Consider the following 15,645-nt stretch of genomic DNA (forward strand, 5'->3'; position numbering starts at 1 on the left):
CTCCACGGCGTGGCGCCCAGCCCATCGCTGTGGCAACCGCCATCGGCTCCGGGTGTATTTTCTGCACCAGGGCCACTGTGGGAACCTGGACGGATGCCACCTCATTCCGCTGGGCTCTCTGGGCCGCCTTTGTAGCCGGCATCGAGCCCAGCTGGCAGCCGCTTCCTCCCCAGGCTCCCCCTGCCCCTCGCGGGTCATGGCCCTGGCCGGGAGCCGGTGGGAGGGGGCTGTGCTGAAACCCCCAGCACGAGAGCAGGCACTCCCTCCGGCCCCCTGCGGCTTTGGGCCACCTCCAGCAGAGCCATGTGGCCTCCCAGGCCGCCCTGAGCGAGGGCCGTGACCGTGGCCCCCGGGAACGAGCCCCTGCCAAGGCACCTGGAACCCCGAGGGCAAAGCGCTGCCCCCACCTCCCCCTGCCTGACTCCGGCAGCTCGCGGGGAGCTCCCTACGGGTGGAATCGCCAAGCCCAGCAGCACGGTCTGAGATTCCCATGTCCCGTACCCGCTCTTCCCAGCCTGCCAGTGGCTTTTCCCCCATCCGTGCCTCAGTTTCCCCACGAGAGAACGCGCCCCGGGCCAAGGTTTGCTGCGGGGCCAGCGTGGCACTCTGGGACTGCTGGCCCGGGAGCACCGTGACAAGCTCTGTCGTGCTGGCTGCAGCACCCGCCCTCCTCAACGCCCGCCGGCGCTCGGGATTTTGGGGGTGAGGCCGCTGGGGCGACGCTCCCCACGGCTCCGCCGCCACCTGCAGGCAAGGCACCCCCAGAACCGGGACCGAGGGGCCCCACCAGGACAGATCCCGGTCCCAGACCCCAAGCCAGGTCCTGCTCCTCCCCACAGGGTTTTCCCTGAGCTGTGCCACGCTCCCTCTGCGGGGCCACGTGCGTGGGAGGGAATCGGAAAAGAAGCATTTTCCAGAGCTGGAAACCCAGAGGAAAAAGGCTGCCGGCCGGAATGATTAACGCGGCCGGGTTAATCATTATACAGCAGCAGCACCCGTCCGTCCCCCCCCCCCCCATCCTAAGGAAGCTGTGAGGATTCGGCCTTCGAGCCGCCCAAGGGCGGCGTGGCCCAAGGACGCTCCGGGCTGTGCTCGCAGCGTGTGGAGCCTCCGCTGACCTTCCCACGCCGGGGCCAGCGGCAGCACCCGCGGGCCTGGGCTGGGAGGGGGCCGGGTCTGCAGAGCCCCCGGGACAGGCAGGGAGCTGCCCGGCACCCCGGGGGGGTCCCCACACTCCGGGGAGCTGCTGCCACATCCTGCAGCTCCCTGGCAGTGAGAGAGGTGGGGGCAACCTCTGTACCCCCAGGCTGATGCTGCAGGGTGGGCACCGCTGGTGCGGGGCAGCAGCTGAGACGGGCAGGATCCCCAACGCGCCGAGGTTTGGGCAGGGAAAGGGGCGGCTCTGCCGGGTGAGTCAGCCCGGCGGGAGCGGGGCTTCCTGGGGCTGCGGTGGGGTTTGGGGTTGTTTTTCCTGCAGAGAGAGGAGAGCTGGAACCTTTCGCCTGCATTCGGGACTGGGTGGGACGGGGAAATGCCACGCGGCCAAACGCAGGGACTGCCGCCAGCACCGGGAGATTTGGCCTGGCAGAACCCGGCCCGTCTCGGAAATCATCCCCCGGAGAAGCGACGCCGCCGGCAAAATCCGTGATGCTTCACTTTCCGAGCGCTCCCGGCCCCGCTCCCCACCCTCCATCTGGCAGCAGAGGATGCGAGTCATGGGAGAGAGCCCTGGGTGGAAAGGGAGGAGGGGGGCAACACCAGCCCTCCCCCGCTCCCACCGCGTTCCGGGCAGCCCTTCCCCTCTCACACCCACCACGCCCCAGCCCAAAGCCGAAGACAAACAGGTCCCGGGCTCCCGGGGATAACTCCAGCACATCGCCCATGCTCCCGGTGCTGCGTGGCCCCAGCAGAGGCAGGGACCCAAAGGCAGGGGCACCTCAGCACCCATCACCCCAGAAAGAGGCAGAAAGCACAGATGGAGGCTGCTGTGTCCCTGGGCAGGTGCCAGCAATCCAGGAACAGGAAAGTGCCACACTGGTGTCACAATCCAGGCTGATGTGGGGGCAGGGAAGAGGAGGGTGACCTGCTGAATCACATCATGATCCACACCAGGGCTGTCTCCCACCTCTCTGCCAGCTCCCAGGCTGGGCTCATCCCTGCAGTACCTGCACAGTGAGCAGGAAAAGACTTTGCCTCTGGAGCAGCCACAGCTGCACATCCTCTGCAACCAGCCAGGCCATTTTTGTGGCATCCAGCAGGACAGCAGGACGTGACTGATGGTGGCTCTGGCATGGGCAGTGGGAGCCAGGGGAGGAGGAGAACGTGGCTCTGCAGAGCCGGATAATGAGCACGAGGGGAATGGCTGGAGGCAGAGGGGTTCAGAGCCGAGGCTGCAGGGAGTAGGCTGGCCTGGGAGTGTGGAGGAGCACAGGCATCTACCCACACAGGCCCTGCACCCCCAAAAGTGCAGCTCAGGATGAGCAGAGTTATGATGCTGCCAGCCAGGCACCCACAGTCCCTGCCCAGTGCTGCTCCTGTCCTGGTTCAGGACAAAGCCTTGTCCTTGTATCCATGGGTCCCTGGACATGGAAGGGTCCCCCACTGCTCCCCCCAAATGCAGCCTACAAGTCCCAGCAGGTATCAGGCTGTGGAGCACCCAGCCGAGGGCAGCTGAGGGGGGCAGGACCGGATCCCTTGGCCCCCCCCAGCTCCCTGGCGCTGGCGGGAGGCAGTGGGAAGAGCTGGTGAGAGGACGCTGACGGAGACACTTTTTTCCCCGTCCTAAAAATAGCAGCTGGCCGTTTCCCCAGCTTCCCGGCCTCGCCAACGCTCTTCCATTAGATGAAAAACCCAAGGCAGCCACCTTCCGTCAGCACGGCTGCGTGTGCTGGGGGAGGCTCACGCAGCCGAAGTAGCAGCTGGGGACAGAGAGGGGCAGCAGGAGAGGGAAGGGAGCTGGCCGGCCCCAGTAATTCCCAAGATGTTTTAATTAGTACAGCTCTGACTCTGAAGCTTTGCTTATGCTCAGTGCAATGCCTGACCTTTAAGGAAAAAAAAAAAAGGAATGAGAGGGAAAGGGGAAAAGGCACTGGAGCAGCTCAGGAGCTGGAAGTCGGCTAGGCTTCAAATAGGCTCCGCGTCAGGCACTCGGAGGCTTTTAATAAGCCACAGAGTGAGAAATTTAACACCACAAGCTCTATTTTTGATCACTTGTGAAGGGGGGGGGGGGAGAGAAAGACAGAGTGAGCAAGAGGAGGGGGAGGAGGTGGTGGTGAGAAGAGGAGGCAGCCAAGATTACATCCTGGGTGGCAGTGCCCAAAATAGCCCTGCCCTGCTCCAAGCACAGAGCGGCAGGGCACGCAGGAGGCAGGAGTGGCAAGCACTGACCTCCCAGGCAGCCAAGGTGGCTCCCCGGGCTGGAACACTGCAGGGAAAAGGGGATTAGAGCGACGCAGAGGGAGGGATGGAAGCTCTGCACAGCAGTGGAAACCCAAAATCCCTCTGGAAAGGCGTGGGAGGGTGGCATGGAGCGAGGGGCCCGGCAGCAGCTGGTGCAGCAGGACACATACCACACACATCCCTGGCACAGGCAGAGCTGTCTCCTTGCCCAAACCTGCCCCTTCCAGCGGTGCTGCAGCCCAGTGAACCTTTCCTGCTTCTCTGGGCTGTGAGGAGCCCTGAGGAACCTCGGGTGGCCTCCTCAGACAGGGCTGCACCCAGTGAGCATCAAGCTCAGCAGAGCAGGTCCAGCCATTCCCAGCATGAACGGAAGCAGGAAAGATTTCCACCATGTACAGCATCTGCATCCCTCTCCACGCCAAGCCCATCTCCAGGAGCTGGGGAAGTGCCACTGGCAGCAGCAGGGGATGGGGCAGAGCCCAGCAGCTGCTGTCCAGCTGTGGGAAGCACCCTGCCGTGCCAATAAGGATTCCTGCAACGCTGGAGCCGGGAGGCTGAGGCAGAGCCAGTGCTGGGACAGGATGGCTCTGGAACAGATCTGTGCTCCTGTGCTGCTGAAATCCTGCAGTCCAAGTGGTTACTGGAGATGGAGGGCATTATAAATCTGTCTCATGAACCTCCCAGGGGTGAATCTCCCCAGTCAAACGCCAGGGCAGTGCTGGTGACCCCTTCCCAGGGTGAATGTGCCTTGGGACAGGAGCTGGGAACTGCTCCTGGCTCCAGCTGCAATTGCTGCCTGGGAAGAAGGCGATGTGCCACAAGAGGGGGTCACATTTCCTTTTAATTGATCAGAACCATTTCTCCACCTCCATTTGTCCTGTTCCATCTGTACAGCTGGGGAGTAGAACAGAGACAGGCTGGGAGTTCTGCATCCACACTGGGATTCCTGCAAAACACAAAGTGAGGTCAGGTTAGAGTGGGGTGGGCTCGGCTGGGCCACGGATCCCAACCCTAGGGCTTGGCCCCACTCCAGCTCTGCAACTGCTGTGAGTAAACACGAGCCACCAGCTCTCCAGGACCAAAGAGCACCTGGATCAGAGATCAGGAGAGAGCAGGAGCTGCTGCCCTCCTGTGCTCCAGGCTGAGCCCGTTGGAGGCTGTCAGTGACTCACAGCCCTGCTCAGCACACACTGCTGCAATTCCTGGCTGCCAGCACGTGGGAAGGGACAGAATGAGGCACAGTCTGTGCAGGGCAGAGCAAAAAGAGGCCACAAGGTAAGAGCCTGGCCTCACCTCCCCTGAGACTGAAGCTGTTTGTCTTTAGTGGGAATGTGTGTGGCAGAGATCACGTGCTGCTCTCCCTGTGGGGCCCAGCATCCCCACTCTGCCCCCAGAAATGGCTAGTCCCAGTGGGGACCTGGGGAACCAGCGAGGCTCCAGCAGTGACCACAGCTCCCAGTCTGTCCCAGCACCATCCACCCACCCTTGTCAGGGCTGAACTCCAGTGTCACAGCCCAACCCCAGGCCCCATTGCCATCTAGCAGCCCCAGGTCAGCTCTGGGCTGAGGCCTGACCCTGGCAAGGGACAGCTGTGGTCAGTGCTCCCCAAAAGTAAGGCAGATCCCCTCACCCAGCCCAGCAGGCCCTAGAGCAGAGAGCAGGTCTGGATGCTCAGCTAGGCCACAGGTGAACCTCACCTGGATTTACTCCAGAGCCTTTACCAGGGCTTCGTTAGCTTCTACCTTAATCTGAGCTTCTGCTTTAGCAGCTTCATCAGATGCTGCTGCCATCTCTGACACAGCTTTCTCCAGGTTGGATTTTGCAGTCTGGACATGAGGGCACAAAGAATGTGTGTCATTGGGAGACACTGCAGGAGAGGGGGCTGTCCTTCCCTCCCTCCCCTGCAGCTACTGGTCCTTCATATGGATGTCAAGGACCCACTGTCTTGGGAGCCTCACAGAGCTACAGACACAGCTGTGCTGGCCCCAGATACTTTATCAGCAGGGAAAAGCTGTTCTGGAGGTGAGGACAAGGTTAGTGTCTGTCCAAGGGGTGGGAAATGGTGTGGAGATTTATGACTGCAGAGCTCCCTCTCTCCAGAGAATTCACCAAGGAGGAGCCCCAAGCCTCTGATCCCAAAATGTAGTGGGGGTGTAGATACAACCCTGGTTCTGGGCACAAGAACCCCAGAGAAGAAAAGAGGAGCAATTTCCCCCCAGGGAGGGAGCCCAAGGCTGGTGAAATCTCTGGGTACTCACAGCCAGGTCCAGCATGTCCATGGTCACTGCCTCCTCTGCCAGCACCTGCACTGTGGAGTCGGCGTGGACAGTGACAGAGCCGCTGCTCACTGTGAGGCACAACATGGGGTGTGGCTCAGCCAGGGCTGCCAGGGGGCTCAACCCTGGCATTCCTACCACGCTTTCCCAGAACAAATCCTCAAACCCCTCCTGTCACATTTCCAGCATTCAGGGACTCGGCTCCCACTCCAAGGCAAGCTGGAGCAAGGGATGGTCCCAGAAAACCTGAGCAGAACCAAGACGTGACCCCAGCTCACAGCTCCCACATCAGCTTCCAGCAGCCCCTGGCAGGCTGGGAAAGCAGAAATCCCTGGAAGTGCACCAGGCCACACCTGGATGGGCAGAGCCTCCCTTGTGAAAGCGCCAAGAACAACATCCCCACGCACACCTTTCCTCCCCAGCTCCTCCTGCCTTGCTCACCAAAATACTTGGTGGCCGTCCCATCCTCAGCATGGACTGTGACAACGCCCGGCCGGAGCACCTGGAGCGTGGGGACGTGGGATGCCAGGATGCCAAAGGAGCCGGTCAGCGTGGGCACATCCACCTGCTTCACGTTGGCACCATTGTAGAACACCTACATGGATGAACAGAGCAAAAAGGAGCAGTCACCAGGGATGGGGGGATGGAGAGCCCAGGGAAGAGCCCATCCCAAGGGAGCAGCCCAGCTCCCATCTGGTTCAGCACGTCCAGGTGTGCCCAGGCCAGGCTGCACCTGAACAGGGTGGGAGAGGAGCCGGGCTCCAGAGGAGAGGTCCTGGCAAAGGCAGCGGAGAAGCGTTCCCAGCTCCCAGGGGCACGGCGGGGAGGCGGCACATGGAGACACAGAGTCGGGAGTGGGCGAGAGGCGCCGGCACAGCCGGGAGCAGCCTGGGAAGCGCGTGGGGAGCCCTGAGCTGCCGTCCCCGCTCCGGCCCACGCTGCCGGGCTGTCCCTGTCCCCAGCGCCAGCCCGCGCCCTGCCCCAAGGACAGCCCCGGCTGGGCCCGGCGGGGGCGGACCGGCCGTGTCCCGCTCCAGGACGCTGCGGCGGGGCCGGGCCTGGCAGGCACAGCGGGTCCGGCAGCGCGGCTGGAAGGGCTGGACCGGCCTCGGGCAGGCCCGGGAGCGCCCGGGGCAGGCGGGCAAGGCCCGAGGTCAGGGCCAAGGTCAGCCCGGGGACAGCCCTGTGAGAGCCCGGCCGTGCCCCAGGAACCGCAGAGCCCCCGGGAGCGGACAGCCCCGCGGGGGCGGCAGCACCGGCCGCGGCCCGCCCGCCCCGAGCCCTCAGGAGACAGCGGGCGAGGCGGGGGGCGGGGGGCACCGGGACCGGGGCGGCGGCGGGCCTACCTGTGTGGGTGAGGCGAAGGTGAAGGCCATGGCAGCGGGGCCGCCGGCGGGATCGGCATAGCCGCGGGTGGGGGGCAGCGGCAGCGAGGGGCGGGCGAGGCGGAGGAAGCGGCGGGCGCAGAACATCGCGGCCATGGCGGCAGCGGCGGCAGAGGCGGCGGCGCAGGGCAGGCCGGGACGGCACCGGACCACAGCTCCCGACACACCCCGCGCGCCGCCCGGCGGAGAAAAAGCACGCTGCACCGCATAGCCTTATGGGAGTTGTAGTCTCCGCCGCCTGCCGAGAGCCGTGGTGCTGGGCGGGGGGGCCCGCTCCGCCTCCGCACCGAGGGGCAGCCGCGCCCCCGGCCCCGGTCCGGCCGTGCCCCAGCGGCTCGGGGGGCTCCGGGGCAGGGGTGGGCACAGGGATGCAGGCAGAGCTGTGGGACAGGTAGGCGTGCCGGCAGGGATGCAGGCAGGGATCCAAGAAGCGCTGGTGCAGGCAGGGATGCAGGCAGGGATGCAGGCAGGGATGCAGGTAGGGGTGGTGCGGGCAGGACTGGTACAGACAGCTGGGAGGGCAGGAGTGGAGGCAGGGCTGGTGTAGGCAAGGGTGATGCAGGCAGGGATGCAAGCAGGAGTGCTGTCAGGGCTGGAGCAGGCAGCGGTGTAGTCAGGGCTGGGGCAGGCAGGAATAAAAGCAGCGGTGCAGGCAGAGGTACGGGAAGGGGCGCAGGCAGGACTCACAGTTAGGACTGTGGGGCAGGCAGAGGAGCAGGGGGTACAGGCAGGGCTGGTGCAGGCAGAACTGGGGCAGCCCCTGTCCCCACGTGACGCCCGCGCCGCGCGGGGGCGGCTCCGGTTCATTCATAAATCCCGGGGCCGCCCCGCCGCACCGAGCGCAGCGGCGGCGATGGAGCCCCGGTCTCGGTGGTAGGTGAGTGTCTGGTTCCGCCGCCTCGCGACAGCCCCTGTCGCGACACAGGGAGCCGGCCCGGCAGAGGGGAGACCATCACTCCCTATCGCGCGTGGAGGTCCCGGGGGCTCCTGCCTCGCTGTCACCAGCCCTGTCGACAGCCCTGTCATCAGCTCTGCCTGCATCCCTTATTCCTGCCTGTCCCACATCCCTGCTCGCATCCCTCATCCTCCATCTCTGTCTCCATCCCTGCCCCACATTCCTGTCTGCATCCCGCATCCCTGCCTGCATCCCGCATCCCTGCCTCCATCCCCGCCCCACATCCCTGACTGCATCCCCGTCACCGGGCTGAGGCTCGGGGCTGCAGTCTCAGGGGCCAGAGCGGGTCCCCCTCATGCCCCCAGCCCAGCCCCGGTCCAGCCGGACCCCGTGGGTCGCACACACGCGTGGGGCTCAGCACCGGCCCGCCCCCCGCACCCCTTCCCACGTGCGGAGGCGCGGCACCACCGGGATCCCCCGGCCTCGAGCCCCCGCCCCGGGCAGTGGCGGCGACCGCGGGTCCCGCCCCGTGTCCCCCCCCGGGGGGGACAGCCCGGGGACCGGCCCCCTCCTCCAGACAATGGCCGTCCTGTTCCTGTCGGGTCGCCATGGAGACGGGATTCCTCCATGATGGGGAACAGGAGGGACATTCTTCCCGCTCCCCCCGGCCCCCCGCTCCCACCGCCTCGGGCCTGAGGGTGCCCCACAGGGATCCCGCCCGTGGGGCGTCCATCCCACGTGGAGCCGCAGCCCCCTCGCCCGGAGTCCCCCCATGTGGTCGGAAGCGGGACCCCCACACACCCTTAGCCTTTCTTGGGGGTCTCAGGGTGGGTCCTCTCACCTCGTGCTGCATCCCACCAGCTTGGAGAGGCGTGAGGGCTGGTGTAGGCAGGGGGTTCTCTGCCTCGGGAGGCCTCCAACAGCCTGATGTCCCTCCAAGGGGTTGATACCCCGACCTATGACAGGACTGCCCTCAGCTGCCAGCTGCGACACGGCCACCCCTGCGCTGTCCCCACGAGCGACAGTCCCCACCCCTTCACGGGCTTCATTCACATTTTTCACTGACCTAATTTTGAGCGGCTTCCAAGTGCCCACCCCTGCCCGCTCCGGGGGTCTCCGACACAGCATCGCCCACCCAGCCCTGGCTTAGCCCCCTCAGCAGCCTGGGGACACATGGAGGGGACACACGAGGGGACACACGGCCTCGCAGCGGGAGCTGGAGCTCGGAAGCCCCCGGGAAGGGCCAGACACGCGGGAGGGTGATGAGGTCCCTGCCGGGTCCCCAAAGGCCGCGGAGGAGGGGAGTGGAACCTCAGTCCCGGCTGCTCTCGGTCCTCAGGAGCTCGGCCCGGCCCCTCGGTGTCCCCCCCTCCCCGCGCGGACAGCCCGGTGACGGAACCGCTCTCGGGATGACTCACGAGCGTCACCCGTCGCGCTCCGGCGACACCCACGCCACGAGCTGTGGGGCGGCCACTGCCCCCCGTCCCTGCCGGGAGCCCCCAGCGCGGCTCCCCCCGGGCTTCCGCGGGCAGGGGGTCCCCCGGCGGCGGGGCTGGGGCTGCGTTTGGCTCCCGGTGACGCCAGCGCGGTGTCATCCCGGACCTGGGGCAGGGATTTCACCCCCCGGGCCAGCTCTGGCCACCGGCGCTAGCCACCGTTTGGGGGCTCCGGCTCTGGCCCGGCGTGGGGACCGTGGCCGCTCTTCGCGGGGCCGGGGGGTTGTGCCCACGCGAGTCCGGGGACTGTGAGGGGCTCCCTGGGGAGGGGCAGCGATTCTGCCCTCTCCTCCCCATCCCTCCATCCGTCCATCCTTGCTTTGCTCCTGACCACACCCTCCATCCCTTCATCCTTCCCCTGAACACACCCTCCCTTCATCCCTCCATCCCGGTCCCTCCCTCCATCTCTCCATCCCGGTCCCTCCCTCCCGGTCCCTCCCGGCAGCTCCGCACCGCGGTGCCGGGCAGGGGCCGGGCAGGAGCCGCCGCCGCCGCCCCCGGCCCGGCCCCGCCGTCCCGGCCGGTGCCTCCCTCTGTCTCCCCCCGCCCCAGGACACGCTCGGGCCGGGACAGACCATGAGCGATGACCCAACACCCTGGGACAACGCGACGGAGAGCGCCACGGTGAGTGCTGCCTGTCCCTGCCTGCCCCTGCCTGCCTCGGGCGCCCCTCCCCGAGCCGCCAGCCTCGGGGTCCCGTGGGAGGGGGGATGGCTGTTCGGAGCTATGGGCTTCTCGCGGCTGCCGTGGGGCTGGCGTCTTCGCTCGGGTGGGGACGGCAGCAGCCCCACTGTCACCGCCTGCTCTGCCAGTGCTGGGAGCGGGTGACAGTTCTCAGTGCTCTGGGATGCTCTGCGTGCTGGGGTCCGGGGGCCTGGGCGCTGCTGCCGGATCAGCCCCTCTTCCCCGGGCAGGGGGAGCGAGCACCGACCCCTGCGGTGGGGCAGGGTTGGGGGTCCTGTCGCCGTCCCCATCCCCATCCCCAAGCCCGTTCCCATTCCCAATCGGCGCGGGGGCCGCGGGCGGCTCAGCCTCCCCGGTTTGCCGTTGCCGTGGTGCAGGCAGGGCCCGGGGGCGGCGGGGGGTGGGGGTGGGGGGCGCGGCGGCTCCGGGGGCAGCGCTGGCGTCAGCGCGGCGGGGGCAGGTTTGGGGTGGGCCGGGGCCCCTCAGTGCCTCCCCGCGGCTCAGCCCCTCGGCCCCGGGCAGGCGGTGCCCGGCGAGGTGTCCCCTCAGGATGGGTACGTGCTGCTCCTCGCCCTGCTCTCCATCTTCATCGGGGGCACGCTGGTCCTGCTCTCGGGCATCCTGATCATCTGCCGCCGCTGCTGCGAGGCTGACCGCCGGCACTCCAGGTGGGCGAGGGGTGACCACGCCGCTGTCCCCGGGGTGTGTGGCACCGCACGGAGGGTTGGGGAGACTGGTCCGGGCACCTCTGACCCTCCTCCCCCCGCAGAGCCAGCGATGACCCCGAGAAAACCAACACCACTTACCTGGATGACTCGCAGCAGGCACAGGGTGAGTGACACAAGTGCTGTGCTGATCCCCCCCAGCTGCATCCCAACTTCTGAGGAGGGGGTGAGGCAGCTCCTGGGCCCTCTCCTCTCAAGAGGAGCAGTGACCACCACACACCCCTTGTGCCCTCCATTGTTCATCCCTGTCTGTGGAGCAGGACTGGCAGCTGGGAGCAGGGAATTCCAGGCTGGCATTGAGGCCATGAGTGCAACAAGTTTGCCAAGCCTCAGCTGGGGAAGTCGGGGTACACCATGGTGGGGGGAGCTGGTTGCTGACCCCCTTCTCTGCAGATATCACTGGCAAAGCGGAGGACCCTGAGTGCCTGTCGTCCTCCAGCTACCGGGATGCAGAGAGTGAGAGGTTCCTGTCCTCCAGCTCCTCCACTGCCCGGCGTGTCTCCTTCAATGAGGCCGCGCTCTTTGACCAGGGCAAGAAGACCCAGGAGAAGGGGAGGAGGTGAAGCTCTGGGCTGAGAAGGGGACAGGGGGTTGGGGCTGCCCCTCCTGACCCAGCTGTCCCACAGGTACACACTGACAGAGGGGGATTTCCACCATCTGAAGAATGCCCGCCTGACTCACCTGCACCTCCCACCGCCTGCCCTCAAGATTGTCACCATCCACGAGTGTGAGTCCAGCGAGAACAGCCTGGCCATGACCCCCCGCCTGCCCCCGCCCAAGCCCGGTCTTGCCATTTTCCAGGTGAGCCCTCAGTGCCTGTGGGACAGATAGGACATCCAGGCATCCTGCAGCACCCCAGGGAGGCACCGCTGGGCCCAGGGTGGGAGTCTCAGGGCATTGCTGGAAATAGAGACAGGAGGTCCTGTCCTGGGGTGCAGGGGCCCCTCCTTGTCCCCAGCCTCGTGCAGACCCCCTGAACGTGCTCTGCTTTGCAGTCCCCCGCGGGGGCCCTGCCCCGGCCAGTGCTCCCCAGCCATGCCGTGGGCCCCAGCTCTGCCCTGCCCGGGGACACCTACAACTCCACCGTGGACACCAGCTTCACAGAGGCCAGCCCGTCCGCCTCCTCCGACTCCGGGGAGGGGCCTTCGGTGAGTGCTGGGGCGGGGGGCCGGGACTGGGCAAGGGAAGGGGCTCCCAGCCTGCACAGCCCAAAGGGTCCTGTCCTCCTCCCTCCCTGTTTCCCCAGATCCCGTCCCTGCCCCCTCCCTCCGTGCCAGGGCTCAGGAAGAGACGTGGGCATGCAGCTAGAAACAGGCTCTGCCCCCCCGCCCCCGCCTGGTCCCTGCCCCGGGGGACGTTTGTGCATCTGCTGCAGCCCAGCTCTGCGGAGCGGACAAAGGAGCCGAATGGGATGCGGGGGGGCTGGGGAGGCATGCTTGGGTCCGAGCAGGCACTCACGCCCCCCCCGTACCCCCAGTTCACAGCAGCACCCAGGAGTGGGAAGGCGGCTGGGGCGGGCAGTGCCGGCCCCGGGGAGCCCCCCCCGACCCCCCCCCAGGGCACCGTCCTGCAGTTCTTCACCCGCCTGCGTCGCCACGCCAGCCTGGACGGGGCCAGCCCCTACTTCAGGATCAAGAAGTGGAAGCTGGAGAGCACCCAGCGGGCGTCCAGCCTGGACACCAGAGGTGGGGGTCAGCGGGGGCCCCGCCGGGCTGCGCAGGGTGGGTGGACACGTGTGGGTGGGGGGCTGCTGGTGCCGGTTGGGTTGTCCCCCCAGCCCTGCCCTGCGCCCCCCAGGATCCCCCAAGCGTCGGCAGTTTCAGAGGCAGCGGGCGGCCAGCGAGAGCATGGACCAGGAGGACCGGGACCCCCATCAGACCGACATCATCCAGTACATTGCCCACACGGACGACGTGTCCTTCCACCCCGCGGGGGGCCCCTTCCTGCCCTCCCCCGCCAGCCCCCCACCCTCTCTCGGCAGGTATTTTTCAGTAGATAAGAGGGGACGGGGATGGGTGAACCGGGCACCGGGAAGGCATCGAGGGACCCTGCGCTGCCCTGGGCATGGGGGGCTCCCACCTCTGCGGCTCTGGTGGGGCAACCGGGTCTGGGGTGAGGGGTCTGGGAGGGGCTGATGAGGGGGAGGTTGGGTTGGAGCATGGGCACGGTGATGGCAACAGCATGGAGGACCGGGTGGCACCATGGCGCTGCTGTGGAGCCAGCAGGGCTGGGCTGGCACATCCCTGCCCACCGCCTGCCGGGTCTGTCCCTGACGTGATACCGGGGTGCTGCCCGCAGGCTAGAGCCAGGCGAGGGGGGCGCGGGCAGCCCCGGCGAGTCCAGCGTGCCCGAGCAGCCCAGCGCCTACCACGACATCTGGAGCCTGCGCGCCTCGCTGGAGCTGTACGCGGCCTCCGAGCGCAGCAACGACCAGGACTCGGTGCGCAGCGACGGAGGGGACAGCGTGTCCTCCACCAGCGGCGTGCCCCCCTGCCCCTCTCCTTCCCTGGATGAGCCTGAAGGCCCCGAGGAGAAGTTCTGGGGTCGGCCCAAGGCGGAGGAGTCGGAGCCCGGCACACGCAAGCTGCTGCAGATGGACAGTGGCTACGCCTCCATCGAGGCGCCCAGCCGGGGGGGCGAGGAGGGCCCCCCCAAGGACCAGACAGCCTCCGAGAAGCGCATTTGCTTCACCAGCGCCGGGCGGAAAGGAACCATCTTCGAGAGCTTTGAGGGCCGGGAGCCGGAGGAGGAAGAAGATGAGGAAGAGGAGGAGGGGGGGAGCACGACCCTAGGCGCAGCGGGTGGGGGACACCTCCGTCCCCACAGCCCCCTGGCCTGGTCCCCGTATGGGCAGATGTTCCCGGGGCGGGAGGGGCTGCCCCGGCGGGACTACAGCATCGACGAGAAGACGGACGCGCTGTTCAACGCCTTCGTGCGCCACGACCCCCAGTTCGACGAGTCCCCGCTGCGGGGGAAGCACCGCTCCCGCACCCACCTGCGCAAGCAGTGGCAGCACACGAAGCAGTTCAGCGACCCCGGCGTGCGGTACCCGGCGCTGGAGCGGCACCGGACGCCCCTGCGCCGCGGCGACAGCGCCAACTACCCCCTGGACTCCCGGTTCCACAGCCCCCTGCCCCGCATCGTCAGCGCCGGCGACGAGGAGGCAGCAGAGGCGTCCGATGGGGTCCCTCCTGCCCCGGCGCTGCCTGACCCCGAGATCCAGGTGATCGTTGAGGAGCCCGGAGAGGCGGCCCCCGAGCCCAAGGCTGGCTCTGAGCCCCCTGAGGACGATGACTGCCCCGGCCCCGGGAGGTGCTTGGGGCTGGGCTCCGGCTCGGAGCTGATGGACAAGATCGCCGGTGGCCTGGAGGAGCGGCTCTATGGGCACCTGAGGAAAGCGGCGGAGAGAGAGACCCCCGAGTGCACGGTGGCCGTGGCGGCCAGTGATGCCTCCCCCGACCACAGCACGGTCTAGGCCCAGCATGAGGGGGAGAGACCCCGGCACAGGGGGGCTCGGCCCCCAGCAGCGTTCAGGGCTTCATCCACTCCTGCTGCCGGCACCGGGTGCGGGAAGGGGGTCCCGGCCCAGGCCAGGAGGGCACGTGGGGTCCCCTGGCTGTAACCTCAGCACGGGGGTCCGGTAGCGTGGGGTGGCCGAGCCCCCCGGCTCCCGGGAGCGAGGGCCTGGGCTGGGGGAGCCCCGGGGGTCGGGGCACGGTGGAGAAGCCGAGCGTTGGCCGGGGGACAGCGCTGAGGGACTTTGCTGAAGCCCTCACCACGCTGAGTCCCCGTAGCACCTTGGCTCTCCCCTCTCACCGAGGTTTTACAAGCAATAAGCCTCTCATCCGGCCGGGAATGTCCCCGCCAGGAAGGGGCCGGAGCTGGGTGTCCCCGCTCCGGGGGATGCTGTGGTGCCACCCTGGCCAGGGGGCAGTTTGGGGACGGGCAGTCACCTCGTCAATCCTAAACCCCCTCCCCACAAGGTCTGCAGGGAGCCTGGGATCTAAACTGGAAGCAGGGGGCTTGGGCCAGGGGGATTCTAGAGGGGCTCAAGCTGCTCCTGGGGGGCCCCCAGAGTGGCAGCCCAAGGGCTGGGGGGGGGAAGGATCGGCCCCGGGGACCCCAAAAATACCCCCCGGAGGGGTGAGGGTGCCCGGTGCCTTCCCCTGGTGCTGCCCCCCCGGCCCAGGGTACAGGGTGAGAGCAGAGAGGGGCATCCCCAGCATGTGCTGTGGGTGACCCCCAGTGCCCCCCACCACCCCAGGAGCTCAGTGGGGGCTCAAGGATATTTATTGATTTTTACAGAGGCGGCTGCTGCTCCGTGGGAGGGGCCAGGGGCAGGGAGTCTCACTTTTTATTGGGTTTTTATTTGTGTTTCAAAGGATGGGTGAAAAAGAAAAAAAGAAACTGCCCCAGCCCAGCCCTGACTTTGGCACCTGGGACTCGGCAGCGGGGGGGGGACAGGCAGGGCCCCCCCAAACCCCCATTGCATGCGAGTAGAGGCCGGGTTGCCCCTTCCCTCTGTGCAGGCTCTGCCCAAAGCTCTCCCTCCATCACCTCTGCGTTTTTAAGTCTATAAACAAAGGAGAAAAACCAAAACCAACCCTGACATCTCTGAGCTCTTTTCTTACCTTCTGCCCCCCGGGATGGTGCTTGCTGTGGGGGTGGGGTGGTGGGGGCAGGGGGGCTCCAGGCCTGACATTGCCCCACAACTGGGTTTGCCTGGGGGGCTGTGCCCTTCCAAAAGGAAAAGGAGGGGCTGGTCATACCCCTGAGCTCACCTGC

At 66.9% G+C, this 15,645-nt stretch overlaps 2 protein-coding genes across 3 annotated transcripts; one reads left to right on the top strand and one right to left on the bottom strand.

Annotated features, from left to right (window-relative positions):
- Window positions 1–4,222: 4,222 nt before the first annotated feature.
- On the bottom strand, window positions 4,223–7,188 carry ATP5F1D (ATP synthase F1 subunit delta). Its single transcript, XM_030231741.2, has 5 exons — window positions 7,022–7,188; window positions 6,117–6,270; window positions 5,658–5,746; window positions 5,097–5,225; window positions 4,223–4,345 (listed from the first exon to the last, which is right to left on the bottom strand). The coding sequence occupies exons 1-4, from the start codon at window positions 7,154–7,156 to the stop codon at window positions 5,103–5,105; spliced, it is 501 nt and encodes a 166-aa protein (XP_030087601.1). The 5' UTR covers window positions 7,157–7,188; the 3' UTR covers window positions 4,223–4,345; window positions 5,097–5,102.
- Window positions 7,189–7,276: 88 nt separating this feature from the next.
- Window positions 7,277–15,463, top strand: CBARP (CACN subunit beta associated regulatory protein). Of its 2 annotated transcripts, XM_050985965.1 has the most exons (10): window positions 7,277–7,937; window positions 10,004–10,075; window positions 10,658–10,803; window positions 10,905–10,966; window positions 11,254–11,419; window positions 11,487–11,661; window positions 11,856–12,008; window positions 12,338–12,545; window positions 12,658–12,841; window positions 13,159–15,463. In XM_050985965.1, the coding sequence occupies exons 2-10, from the start codon at window positions 10,028–10,030 to the stop codon at window positions 14,333–14,335; spliced, it is 2,319 nt and encodes a 772-aa protein (XP_050841922.1). In that variant the 5' UTR covers window positions 7,277–7,937; window positions 10,004–10,027; the 3' UTR covers window positions 14,336–15,463. The 2 variants fall into 2 exon arrangements, with proteins under 2 accessions (XP_050841922.1, XP_050841920.1); XM_050985963.1 differs by having other exon boundaries at window positions 7,277–10,075.
- The last annotated feature ends 182 nt before the right edge of the window (window positions 15,464–15,645 follow it).

This window comes from Serinus canaria, chromosome 28 (assembly GCF_022539315.1).
Source record: "Serinus canaria isolate serCan28SL12 chromosome 28, serCan2020, whole genome shotgun sequence".
In the NCBI taxonomy this organism is placed as follows: domain Eukaryota; kingdom Metazoa; phylum Chordata; class Aves; order Passeriformes; family Fringillidae; genus Serinus; species Serinus canaria.

Excerpts from the sequence above, each read along its gene's own strand:
- ATP5F1D (XM_030231741.2), bottom strand. The coding sequence starts at position 7,156 with ATGGCCGCGATGTTCTGCGCCCGCCGCTTCCTCCGCCTCGCCCGCCCC. Across the intron at positions 6,271-7,021 it reads CCTTCGCCTCACCCACACAG|GTGTTCTACAATGGTGCCAA; the intron begins GTAGGCCCGCCG and ends TCATCCATGTAG. Across the intron at positions 5,747-6,116 it reads GACGGCCACCAAGTATTTTG|TGAGCAGCGGCTCTGTCACT; the intron begins GTGAGCAAGGCA and ends TGTGCCTCACAG.
- CBARP (XM_050985963.1), top strand. The coding sequence starts at position 10,028 with ATGAGCGATGACCCAACACCCTGGGACAACGCGACGGAGAGCGCCACG. Across the intron at positions 10,076-10,657 it reads ACGCGACGGAGAGCGCCACG|GCGGTGCCCGGCGAGGTGTC; the intron begins GTGAGTGCTGCC and ends GGCCCCGGGCAG. Across the intron at positions 12,009-12,337 it reads ACTCCGGGGAGGGGCCTTCG|TTCACAGCAGCACCCAGGAG; the intron begins GTGAGTGCTGGG and ends CCGTACCCCCAG.